Genomic DNA, 13,189 nt, shown 5'->3' on the forward strand with positions numbered 1-13,189 from the left:
GATGGAGTTGGCGCTTCCCCCTCCCCGGGGCTCTGTGCCAGACAGCCCGGCAGCAAGGAGCTGAGCAGGGGTGGGACAGGGCCCACCTGAGTCTCCCTGGATACATGTCTTAGGCTCTGCTCCCTTCCCATCCTGCTTTAGAAAAATTACTTTTCGGAAAAACGCTGAGGGTGGAGCAGGAGGAGGGTTTGCAGCTGGATCTGCTCCCTGCCCTCTGCCTGGCAGAGGGTGTTGAGCCAGGAGCAGTCCGTGTCCACACAGGGCAGCGCTCTGGTGCTGGACTGTGGGGTGCTCCTTGCCAGAGACAGGGGGCTCAGTCCAGGCTGGTGGTGGATGGACAGGAGGAGCTGCAGCCCCAGCCATGCTGGGGACTTGCTGTTTGTAGCCTTGTTTTTTAATCATTTTCTCCCGTTATTGGTATTCATAGCTCACATTTTTCCGGTTACTGTCAGGCTGGGCTTTCATCCATTTTAAAGAGCTATTTTTTCCCTTGTTGATGATGATGATGGTATAAAGACAGATGGTGTAACTGCTTATGAATGTCCTATTTTATTCCCCTCGAACCAGACAGCACACTGGAAGACACGTATTATTTCCACATGCTCAGGTTAGAGCCCAGACAGCGGCTGAGCCTGGCTCGCCCTTCCTCTTCCTCCCATGCCGATGCTGACACCTCCGGGTCGCAGCTGGGAGTGCCGCTGCCAGGCGCCCTTTGTTCAGCCGGGCCGGGGGCTCTGGGCTGGCCTCTGGGGCTGGGGGAGCTGGGCTGGGGTCTGGGGGATCTGGACTGAGGGATCTGAGCTGGGGCTCACGGCTGGGGAGTGGGGCTGGGGGCTGGGGGCTGGGCCTGTGTGGTGGGGGGCCAGGGCCGGGGCACTGGGTGATGGGCTGGGGGCCATGGGCAATGGGGGCCATCTCCTCGCGCTGTCCAGGGGGTCTCGGAGCACCTGAGCCATCAAAGAATGGTTAAAATGATGATTTAAATTAAATATAGAAACCCATTACCAAAGGTTTTTAATAAAACCAGCTAAAATCTGCTTCCGCAGCAGCTGCCCCAGCTGAAGGGACACCCTTGCCCTGTGAGAAGTGGTTTGAAGGCACCGGGGTGGTAGGGTTGGGATGGGGATGGTTTGTTGTGGTTTTTCCCTAGAGTGGAAAAAAAGATTGGAATTTTAATTTTTGAAATGTGAACCCAACTGCTGGTTTCACAGCCCTTCTCCCAGCAAACCTGAGCACCCAGCTCACATGGCAAACTGCCCATCTCACCCCTGCACCAGTGCTATGTGTCTTTCTACATGCTGGGTGCCTTTGTCAGCACTGCCACCCATCTCCCCTCTCATTTCCAATTTAGGCTGTCATATCCTCAAACGGCACTGCTGAGTATCTGCAAGCTGCTAATACATACTTTTAATCTGAATTTCTAGCCCTGTGTTTGTTAGGAGGAGGATGGGGGTTGGTGCTTGAACCCGTTAGGTGGTGCAGGTAAATCTCAGGATTGCGTGGGTTCATGGGGTTTACCATGACCAGATAATGTGAGTTAAACTTCTGAACTCCCCTGCCTAAAAATGGCTATAATGGCCTAAAAGTGCCCCTTTTAGCCCAGTGGTGGGGTGACCCCTGTCAGCTGCAGGGACTGTAGGTTAATACCCATAACAGTAGATGATAATGTGGCTGTTCACCCTGGTGTGGGGCTCTGGCAGCCACAGCACTCTCACTCCCAGAGCCCCACCTGACGAGGAGCCTTGGCGTGGAGCTGCCCCACACTCTGTGCCCGTCTGTGCCTATGGGCAGGACCATGGTGCTCCATGCTTTGTTCTGAGCTTTCAGCACTTCACTGTGTCCTCCGTGCTTCTGCACCAGCAGGGTGCTGCCTGGGTTTGCAGGCTCTTCCCCTTGCTGGGATGAAGGCAAGGCTGCCAGCATCTTCCCCCTGTGCCTCATGGCTGGGCTGGGGCTGCAGCAGACCAGCCTGCTCCGAGCTTGGTCTGGGCAGGAGGGATGGCATTTGTCTGCAGTGGGTCTGGCATCTTGGTGACCAGAGTCAGTACTGCACCCTGTCACTGGGTCCGAAGAGTTTGAGAGGGGGATGAGGAGGAAGGATGAGGCTGAAGGTGCTGGAGGCTCTGGTCACTCGCTCATGCTTCTGTAATCCCTGATGGGGCTGTGTAGAACCTTATTGTGTAGAGAGCCATGTCCCTGTACGTGACACCTCAGGGCACCTCAGCAGCTCCAGGTGGCAGAAGTAGGCGAGGTTCGTTTTGTCTTCATCTCTCAGTTCTTTACAGTTTCTGTCTTGACCAGTAAGCAGGTGTGCTGGGAGAACACCAGGTGATGTTGATAACCTGCCACCCAGCACTTGTGCACAGCCTCAGCTGTTGCTCTGGCTCTTTGGCAGCTACCTGTTCTTCTGCACTGCCGTCCATGTCTGTGTCACACTTCCTGCTTCTCTTGTTTCAGAAGAACCCAGTGAAGATGTGGAAGGGCCCACTGAAACAGCTGGTGATGCTGAGGAACCTGCCAAGGAGCAAGACAGTGGAGGGGACAAGGACCAGAGCAAATGGACAGGTATGATTCTGTGACTTGGCAGAGGTGGTGTTTTGTCCCTCATTTCCTTCAAATCCAGGAAGGGGAGGTGGAAAAAACAGTGGTCCACACAACCATTTTTGGCTGACCACAATGTGGCAGTGTCAGTGTGATGTGTCACCCGGGCAGAAGGGGCTGACCCCTCCTGCCAGCAGCCACCACGGGGTTGGATTAAGGACATCATTTGATTGTCCCACTCCGGAGAGGGCCATCCATCTTCCACCCTCATCTGGTCCTCGCTGCCTGCTTCAGCCTGGGCCCAGAAGGTGAGGTGCTGAAGCTGGCATTCATTTTCCCTGGCCCAGGACACAGCAGCTCTGGCTCCAGGTCTCGTTTGGTTGGCAGGCTCAGTGTCGGTCAGTGCAATGCCTCAGAAACCCTCAGAAATGCTTCTTCCAGGCAGCCCTCTCCTGCTGCCTTCATGGTTGCCTCTTGGTGAGCCCCAGACAAATCTTAAATTGTCTTCCCAAAATGGAATGTGGTATTTCACCTGGACAGTTACAGTCTCAGCCTCAGTCGATGGAAGATGTGCCCCAAGTGGGAAGGGAGCAAGCTGGGCCCTGTGGGCTGGTGAAGTTCGTGCTCTCAGAGTGGGCTGTACTCGCTGAGGTTGCTCTGTGTGTTCCTTCCCATCACATGCTGATTCTTAGCCTGGAAATGCAATTTGGCTTGGCTGTAGGTGGTTTTTAGTCTCAGTTCATTGTGTGGGATTGTGTGATGCTGAGCACAACCATTTTGTGAAGTGTCACAGACAGATGTAAGTTTTGTTTATTGATTAAATCTCTTTGGGGGTAAATAGGGCTCTTTGCCCAAACATGAAGCACTTAAAAAGGCTGATCTGTGTGCAAAGAATATATCTCAAAATATGTAAGGAAAAATGGGGAGCCTACTTTTTAAACCCTTTTCTGTCCAGAAACTCTGAATCTGGATGGTTTAATTTCTTCACGCTGCCAGTGAAATTCCTAACCCAGTGTTCGTGAGCCAAGGAGCCCATCAGAAATGGGACAGCTCCATGGGGTCTGCAGAGGGAGCAGTGTGGGGAGGACACAGAGCAGTGTGTGAGCCCATGGAGCGTGGCACCAGCCTTGTGCAAGCCAAGGTGTGTGTGGTGGGCTGGCTCCGAGCTCAGGCTGCTTCCAGACATGGAACCCTTCCAAGCACCACCACCCTGAACTTTGAAGCCAGATTGTGTTACCAATTGTTGCTGTCCAGCCAGTGTGCCAAGCAGGCACCACACCTTGCTCTTGTTTCTGCTCTTGTCCCTCAAGGAACTCGAGTGTGTTGACAGTCCTCCTGGACCTCAGACACGGGAAGGAACTGGGTCAGGTTATACCTGCCAGCCCCAGAGGAGAAGTGTGCAGGGACACGGAAACCTGGTACCAGTGGAGCTGTGAGCAGGGAGGGGAGCAGGCAGCTCCAGGAAGCTCTCCCTGGAGGAGGAGGAGGCTGCTGACACAGAGCAGGAGGGGAAGGCTGTGACCAGTGTCATAAAGCCAAAGAGCATGAAGCCTTCTTTGCATTTGGCCTCCCTGAGCAGAGCAGCACAGCCTGTGTCAGCAGCAGCCTGGGGAGAGCCTGTCCCCAGCTCCCAGGGAATGGGCTGCAGAGCACCTGTGGTGCTGGGCGTTGTCCCTGAGCTGCTGCACTGTACCTGGGTGCTGGGACACCGAGCCCAGAGCATGTCAAACCTGCCAGCTGCTCTCTTGTGCTGTGCAGGGAGGGGAGGTGTGGTGGGGGACAGACACGGCGCTTGTCCCTGACTGAGGGAGGGGCTGGGGAACTGTACACCTGCCATCCCTGCCCCAGATTTTCCCAGGAATTGACCAAACAACTGTTTGTAAGTGCTGATGGGAAGATAATGAGATGAGGAACAGTTGACACAGATTTGTCAAGAACAAATCATGTCAACACGACCCAATTTCCCTTCATGTGAAGAAGGTCCTGTTTGGAGTCAGTGTCTCCTTGGGAAGGCTTTCAGTGCCACTTTTCAGGACAGGCTGAGGTGAAGCACAGAGCAGTGTAGGTGACAATACTGTACCACTGGTGGGTTTCATCACTGCTGGAAAGCTCTCCATTCCTGAGCTGGGGTGTTGGGGAGGCTGGGCAGCAATTTCAGAAAGCCCAAACATCAGAAAAAACCCAGACCAGTGCAACATCAGTCAGGAGGAGAAAATGGAATGAACAGGCTTGGCTTATTTGGCTTGAAAGAAGACCAAAGAGGAGGACAAGTCTTGTGCATGAAATGCTTCTGAAAGGAGGGAAGTTACTTGTTCTCCATGTTGAGGATACAGACAACAAGACACAAAGGGCTTAAATTGAAGGCAGAAAAATTCATGTTAGATAACAAATTTTTAGAAGTCCTCCTGTACAGCCTGTGGCTTAAGCACTGGAGTGGGTTTTCTGGGAAGGTTCCTCAGAGGTCTTTCAAGAAGATTATAGAGGAGCTGCTGTCAGGAATGGGTCAGGCTTAGTCTGTCCTGCTTTGGATGGAGTGGCTGACCTTAGGAACAGCCTCTGCGCCAGGTGTGAAAATGGAGATGGGAGCAGGAGAGGCGTGGGCTGAAAGCCAGTGATGGGGCGTGTGAAAGGGGGGAACAAACTTTTTTGCTGCTCACCATCTGCAATTTGATCATTATGTTCCTCAGCAATTTACTCCCCTTGTGCTTTGGTTTCCTCACTGTGCACAGGGGATTTATTTCTTCCACTTTCTTAAAGATTTGCAAGATGTGTAACAAGACACTGAGCTCCTTTGCCCATCTCCCTGCCCCAGCCCAGGGGTGAGTGTCTGCACCATGGTGGGTACAGTCCAGGTGCAAACTGTGCTGGGGCTAGTGTCAGCACCAAGGGGAAAACGTCTGTTCTCACTGTAAACTTGTCAAAGTGTCTCAACTGCAAAATAAATTTATTGATTCATTCTTTGTATTTATTTTAAAATGCAATAATGTGAAGCAGAAACATTTTTTTTAGGTGATACTTTTCAATTGAATATACTTGGGGGAAACTCCATCCCATAGAAGGACTTATTGGATCTTGATTTTTACAGAAATCTCTGTGGTTTCTGGAAGGTTCTGGAAGATGGCAGTGCCTCCACACTGGAGCAGGGAGATGCTGTGTGCCTGATGACTCAGTGTTAGACATTATCTCGTCATGGCTAATGTGAGATTCACCACAAGCAACCCAGCAAGAGGGAAAGGAATTGTGGCTGATCCCAATTCCATTTCTAAGGCAGGATGTGGATGATGGGTACTCAGCTGAAGCCCTGCTCTTTGCAGTACAAGGCCTCTCAGATTTGAAGTGGTGCTGGTTCGTGTCTCTGATGGAGAACCCCATCACCAGCAGTGACCCAGCTACCAGAGGCTTCCTTAATGCACTGTCTGTCGGGTACACGGAGAATATCAGGGGTTTTTCCACAAAAACAAGAAACAAAGTCTACTTAAAATATAGATTGAAATGAAATCTTTCTGGAGGACTGGCCTGAAGGGCTTTTATTTTTGTTAATGATTTTTTTCTTTTTTCTTTTTTTTTTTTTTTTGTCCGTGATGCTCACCTAACAGAGCAATTAGTGCAATGGACCGTCCCTGATTCGAATCCGTGGTAGATTGCTATTAAAGGAAGTATTAATGGGCTGCTGAGAGCTGGGAAATTGTTGCAGAAAAGTGTGTTTATGGAGTATGGTGCTGGCAGGCATGATTTCAATTGGATTTGACATGTTTAACATAAATGTATACTGCACAGCTCCTGCAGTTTATGAATAATTCCTACAGGCCGACTGCCTTTCTAATTACTGAAATTGAAAAAAACAGGTCAGGCACATCCTGACGGAAATCTATTCCTGCTCCTCCCCCCGGCTGCTTTTTGCTGCTTTTTTTTAATATCTGGCGTTTGTGGAGCACTTAATGGCCGGGATGTTGTGGGGGCCTGAGAGGCTGGGTGGGAGGAAGGGGCGAGGGCCACGGTGGAGCCACTGGGCAGCGGCGCCTGGGCGAAGGAGACCAGGCAGAGGGCATGGGACAGGAGACTGGGAGGTTGCCTGTAACTGTGCTTTTCCAAGGACAGGTGAAACACAAAAGGCTCCCGGGTGGCAGCTCCAGCCCAGAAATGTGGCTGGGCTGGGTGGCTCCGTGCAGCTGCTGCCTGAGCTCGGGGCAGGCTGGGCTCTGGTGGCATTGGAGTGCTGCAGGAGAGGGCTGTGGTGCCAAGCAAAGCCCCTCACCTCCAGGAGCCCCTGGTGCTGCTTGGCATCTCACAGAGGCATCTGCTGGGTGTTTCGTGTTCATATGGAGCAAGGCAGGGAAGCCCGGTGGCGGCTGGAGCTTCTGGATATGAATATTTAATAGTAATTCAGCTGTGGGGACTCGCTGCAGGTGGGAAGGTATGACACAGCATTAGAAAAACAAATTATTCAGCCATTTTTGGGGCTGTGAAGCAGCAGTGAGGATGGGTGCAGAGTGCAGCGAGCATGGGGCATTTACCTGTCAGCTGAGTTACTGTCAAATGCAGAGCTGAGAAACGCTGCAGGGCAACAGGTAGGGCACAGGCCTGATAGTGTGGCTGCAGCAGCTGACTGGCATGGAAGTTCCTTCAGGGAGTGGGGAATTAAACAGTGTTTGGGGAGGAAATGTTGGCAGTATGTCACTGGGGAGGTGGCAGCACTGCAGCAGCTCTGGGTGCCCCGTGCCCTTCCCCAGCAGTCCCTGGGTGCTCTGGCCATTCCTGCATCAAGGCAGTTTCTGGAGAATGGATGAAACAGATAAACTGGCCCTGGATTTCGGGAGACACACGGGTGCCGTGAGGGCACAGGGGGCAGAAGGCTTGGGCATGGATGCACAGGGCTGTGTGCCACACTAGCACAGTGGCAGCTCCCTCTGGTCCGAGCACTTGTGGAGCTGGGTGATGGCTCCAGGAACACACTGAGGTGATTTGAGGAAGGAGGCACCACCAAACACAGAATGCTATTTTCCATCAGGCAGTGAAAGCACAGTTCCCTGGTCTCGCTGAGAACTTCCCCAGGCCAGCAGCTGGACTTCGTGGCAAGGAGTTTTTTGGAGGCTGGTGGTGTTTAAATCAATGGCAATAGCAGAAACCCCACTGTAAATTTCAGGGCAAGTGGCAAGCTGGTTTACGGAATGCAGGGAGATGAGAACCTCTGGCTTACGGAAAGCAGCATGAATTAATAATCATTTAATTGGCTTTTCCATTATGTTGCTTGGTTGGGAGATGGAAGTTTAGATGAAGGGACTGTCAGTGATACTTTAGCTAAAAGAATCTGATGGGTAGGAGGTGGGTGGTGACTTCCTTCCCCCCAGGATGGAGAGCAGCAGTTTAGGGGATCCGTGCTGGCTTTGCCTCTGGAACCAGCAAAGGAAAGGCCCCCACTTGCAAGGAAGTGCCCATCTCACCTCTGGAATATACCCAGGGAGGATCTCTCCTCCTCCTGAGAAAAGCAGAAGCTGCTGAGAAGAGCGAGAAGATCAGTAGATCTCCAGAAGAGCTGTGGCAGCTCCCCCCCTTTGCATGTGGCTTTAGGGGACATTTGTTGAGAAACACAGGTCTCAGTGAATCTGAACTAAATCCATTTAAAGAGTCAAAGTAATAACAGTACTATCCAATATGCAGATGTACATCATACTTTAAAGCAAATTCCTTTTTCTGCCTGGGCCTGGAAGCAAGGTGCTGGCACAGGTCGTGTCTCCGTGTGCTCCAGTGTCACTGAGCCCTTTGAGGCCATGGCTTGCGGGACATTTTGAGCTCAGGACATTCTGTCCTGTCCTCTCTGCACAGCCAGAAGGTCCCAGGCTATGCTGAGAGTTCTGCAGGCAGATGCCAAGCCATGTCCTCATTTCTCCTGGTAGCAGAGAGTTCTTAATTCCTCTGATCATCTGTGATGTGGACTGAATGTGTCATTTTGTGCATTTGACTGTTTATCAACAACAAACTTCAGTCTTGGCATTAAAATTCCCAGCTGAGCTGTCAACTCAAAAACTAATACTTAAAATATCCTATGTGCAACAAATCAGTTGTTCTTGGGTCTGGACAGTCATCAATAATTCTAGTTTTGAAGGATTAAGGTTATGGGGTTGGACTAAGTGATTTAATGAAATTGGACACTTAGGAGATGGTACATTTTAATTACCTGTTACTAATTCTATGCAGGCTGCTTCACAGTAGAAGGGAGATGAGAAAATACCCTGCTGTGACTCCCAAGGTTGGAGCTGGTGTTCAGCAGCCTGGGGTAGCTGATGGTTGGGCTGAGTTCAGTCACTGCATCCAGAAACACTCCCCTGGAGAGCAGCTGGCAGTGGTCAGTGCCCAGTGCAGGGACACAGGGTGACCCACAGGAGCTGCAGTCACCTAGAGAGGTCCAAAGGGACCCGAAGCCATGACTGTCACTGTCCTCCCGCCCAGTGCAGGTCTAGAGCAGCACTCACTTGGCAGTGCCAGACCACCCTGGCAGACCTGGGGCCTCCAGCTGCTCTTCCCAACACCCAGCATCCTGTTGGGGACTGGCTTGTCAGTGTCTGAGGTCACACTGAGGACTGGACAGTGTCAGCAGTGATCAGCCCCTGACAAAGCCACTCACATCACACAGGGCTCGGGCAGGGCGTTTTAAGGCAGGGTGGTCCTTCACCCACCACAATGCTGGCTCTTGGTGGTCTCTCCTCCCCAAACCCTCCAGGAGGGACTGTGTTCCTCGAAGGAGGAGCAGCAGAGTGGTGCCATGTTCCCAGTGCTCCATGCACATTCATTACAGGAAGCAGGGAAGGTCAGCTCTGGCCCTGCAGACATTTTAAAGCCATTTCCAGTTCTGAGTCTCAGTTCAAGCAGGGAGCTGAGCAGAGCAGCATCTGTGATGGTGCCCGTCAGTCAGCACTGACACTGCAAGCTCATTCCAGCCCTGGTTTGGATGTTTTTGTGGAGCTGGCAGCACAGCAGAGTCCTGGGGTTTGTACCCCAGGTACAGCCAGGACTGTACACGTGGAGGCTGCTGCCCAGCCAGGCATGAAGCACCAGGCAGGCAGCCAGTGGTGCTGTGAGGAACAAGATCACTCCCAAGCCCCTTCAGTATGGACAAGCCTACCAGGGGAAATTCAGCAGTCCCAGGTCAGATCCTCTAATCCCTGCCTCCTTCTGGCAGTACTGCTACCTGTACTTGTTCTCCCTCTCCCAGAACTTACTTTGCCTCTATTCAGCTGAATGCAGAGATGGGGACTGGCAGGGAAGGTGGTTAGGAATGAGAATTGTGTTCTCCACTGTGATGCAGTACGTTTGGAAATACAGCTCGTGGCAGTGCACAGGAGGGTCTTTGGGAAGGAAGCAGCTTGCTGGGATCTGACTCTTGATGGTATCATCTGAAACAAGGAGCAGACACCAGCGGGTTCACAAGTTGAGTAGGAGAAAGGGGGAAGAGTATGGGGGACTGGCCTGAGAATGCTACAGCGCCTTGTTAATCGGCAGCTGATCCATCATATTAAATATCCAGCTGTCAGATATTACCTTTCAAGTGAAAATGAATAACTCCCATTAAGGGCAAAATGGGTTTGAAGTCGATTCGAGACAGATTAAAGTACCGTTATGAATGTGTGTTCGGGGAGGAGGAGACGGGGGCTGTGTATAATATACTTGTCCTTACAGTTTTTAAATAATAGATGTCCCACAAATTTATGTACTGAAGGCAGCCAGGGTTCGGGGGAGGAGAAAGGTCAGGGATGTGCTTCTCCCAGTGCCACAACTCGTGGAGTGTTTTGCTGTTGACTTTAGGGCTCATTTGCATTTATCTGTTTGGCTGAACAAAATGGCCTTTTCTTGGCTTATCACAGTGGGAGTGTTTGGGTGCCCTTGGCCAGGTCCTGCCAAAATTGGGATTTTGGCAGGACCATGTGCTAGGGAGCACCAGATATGCTCATTCCTCTGGAGGCACGGGCTGAGCCAGCCAGAGCCGTCCCAGCAGCACCACTGCTGCCAGCACGGGTGCCATCGATGGGGCTGACAGCCACAACCACCAGCCTCCCCAGGGCAAATGCATTTCAGAGTGCCTGTGTGTCTGTCCTGGGTCAGCCAGGGGTGTGAGTTCTACCTTTGTTCTCAAAATCTTTTGCCAAGCAATCATATTTATAAGGCTTTCCTGTTTCATCTTCCCCACCATGTTCTACCTTACCGAGTAAGTCCAGCTGCTCCTGGAGGTGACACGTGGGCTTTCACCATCCGGCCAAGCACTGGTGTGTCCAGTGCAGCTGCATGCCCAGAGTCTCCTGCACCTGCAGGTTGTAAGCATCCCCCAGAAACAGCTGAGATCTTTGTGCTTCTGTGACACAGTTCCCGTGCTGTGGGAGATCGGCAGGAGGGAACTGTTTTTGGCCTGGTGTGCATTGAGGACATAGGTCAGTCCTCAGATTCATCCTCCCCCAAGTCCTTAGGGTGCGTGTCAAGCAGTAAATGGAAGCCCTGTCATGGTCCAGCCCAGGCCTCTTTGGGGTGTCCTGATGGTAATGGCTTTCTGTTGCAGCACCAGCCAGCCAGCCAGAGAAGGAGCTGACAGAGCCTCCAGCATCCTCCAAGAGGATATCGTTTCCCAGCAGCTCTGAGTCACCTCTCTCCTTTAAGTGGTCGAAAACTTCAGAGGAGACCAAATCAGAGCAGGTAAGGGAAGAACCCATCTGTCTGTGCAGGTAATGTGTTTCCAATGTGCCAAAAGCAAGGAATAAAATGGGAGGAAAAGGATGAAAGGCAATAACTGGTGGTAGAAGGCATCAAATTACTGAAGCCTGGCTGTAAGAGAGGAAAGTAGCACCTGTAAGAGCTGTGTGATTCATTTGTCTGCCCTGCAGATGTACCAGTGTCCATACTGCAAGTACAGCAACACAGACGTGAACCGGCTGCGGGTGCACGCCATGACCCAGCACTCGGTGCAGCCCATGCTCCGCTGCCCTCTCTGCCAGGACATGCTCAACAACAAGATCCACCTGCAGCTGCACCTCACCCACCTGCACAGCGTGTCACCTGACTGTGTCGAGAAGCTCATCATGACGGTAAGGGGCTGTGTAGGCAAGCATGGCTGCTGCCATCCCAGCCTGCCCACTGCCATCCTGGCATGTCCACTGCCATCCCAGCCTGCCCACTGCCATCCTGGCATATCCACTGCCATCCCAGCCTGCCCACTGCCATCCCAGCCTGCCCACTGCCATCCTGGCATATCCACTGCCATCCCGGCCTGCCCACTGCCATTCCAGCCTGCCCACTGCCATCCCGGCCTGTCCACTGCCATCCCAGCCTGCCCACTGCCATCCCGGCCTGTCCACTGCCATCCCAGCCTGCCCACTGCCATCCTGGCATGTCCACTGCCATATCCACAAAGATGAGCAGCAGAGAGTTGCTGTGGTAGCAGCTCCTGTCAGAGCTCTTCCATCGAGGTTTGCTGCACCCTGGTATGTTGTGTCCCTGCTTGAGCCCTGTGAAGCTCAACTGTTGAGTGATTTCACTGTGAAATCAGGATAAATACAATTTCCTTGACCTTATGAGGTCAGTGCCTTGGATGGCAGCTTGTGCAAAAGCTTCTGGGAGATCCAGCAGCTGATGGGATATATTGTCCCTGTTGTTTCTTTGGTGTAATACTCAATGCAAGGTTGTTCCTGCATTTAAGTACTTGTCATTAAGTATATAAAATAAGTGTTTCTTTTGATTCCTGCCAGTTCTTTCTCTTTGTGTTTCTTTTTCTTGCACCTTGTTCTGCTTGTTTTCTCCCTTCTTTGCCAGTTTCTGGCACTGGGGGTGAATAACACGGTGTTTGTTGTACCGCTGATGTTCTTCACCAGTTCCTCCTGTGCCATCTTCTGAGCAAGCACACAGAACATGACCCAGCTGTTCTCTTGCAGTTTTCTTGTCTTCTCTGTCTGTCACTCTTCCTCGCTACAACTGCCTGAAAGAAGGTTGGAGCCAGGCGGGGTAGGTCCCTTCTCCCACTAAACAAGTGACAGGACAAGAGAACTGGCTGCAAGCTGCACCAGGAGAGGTTTAAGGATACTAAGGAAAATTTCTTCATGGAAAGGGTTGGAAAGCCCTGGCACAGTCTGCCTCCGGAAGCAGTCACCACTGCGGATGGAGTCGCTATCCTTGGAGGTGTTCAGAAATCATGTGGATGTGGCATTTGGGGACACAGTTTAACCATGGTGGTGGTGTTGGGTTGATGGCTGGACTTGGAAGACAAAGGGTCTTTTCCACTTTTAATGATTCTGTGGTTCTGTGATTCCTTTTGTGACTCCCTGTTGAAGACAGGACTGACAGAGTCACGGAATCATGAGCAGTCTTGGGAGGCACCACTGGAGCTGCTCCAGCCCAACCTCCCTGCTCAGGCAGGGCCCCTCGAGCATGTTGCTCAGGATTGTGTCCAGACAGCATTTGAGTGTCTCCAGGAAAGGAGATTCTGGGCAGCCTGTTCCAGTTCCCACTCCGTAAGAGCCTTTATGTTCTTATCTTCCTGCTTTGCATTCCTGGCTGCCTGTCTGCTCAGGGCTCCTCAGGATGAGCTCTGCCCTGCAGGCTGCCTGTGCCCACAGAGCTGTCCCATCGCACTGACCATGGCCTCTGTGACCGGTGTCCATTTCACTGGTGC

General features: G+C 52.1%; 1 protein-coding gene across 13 annotated transcripts in view; it reads left to right on the plus strand.

Annotated features, from left to right (window-relative positions):
* ZFHX3 (zinc finger homeobox 3) overlaps positions 1 to 13,189 on the plus strand; it is a 385,515-nt gene that overhangs the window by 352,588 nt on the left and 19,738 nt on the right. For 12 of the 13 annotated variants that reach the window (XM_038147757.1, XM_038147759.1, XM_038147761.1 and 9 more), the window contains 3 exons: positions 2,458 to 2,565; positions 11,087 to 11,220; positions 11,409 to 11,609. In XM_038147757.1, coding sequence (XP_038003685.1) covers positions 2,458 to 2,565; positions 11,087 to 11,220; positions 11,409 to 11,609 — 443 coding nt within the window. The remainder of the gene's footprint in view (positions 1 to 2,457; positions 2,566 to 11,086; positions 11,221 to 11,408; positions 11,610 to 13,189) is intronic. The other variant, XM_038147768.1, reaches the window with a different exon arrangement.

Source organism: Motacilla alba, chromosome 11 (assembly GCF_015832195.1).
Source record: "Motacilla alba alba isolate MOTALB_02 chromosome 11, Motacilla_alba_V1.0_pri, whole genome shotgun sequence".
In the NCBI taxonomy this organism is placed as follows: domain Eukaryota; kingdom Metazoa; phylum Chordata; class Aves; order Passeriformes; family Motacillidae; genus Motacilla; species Motacilla alba.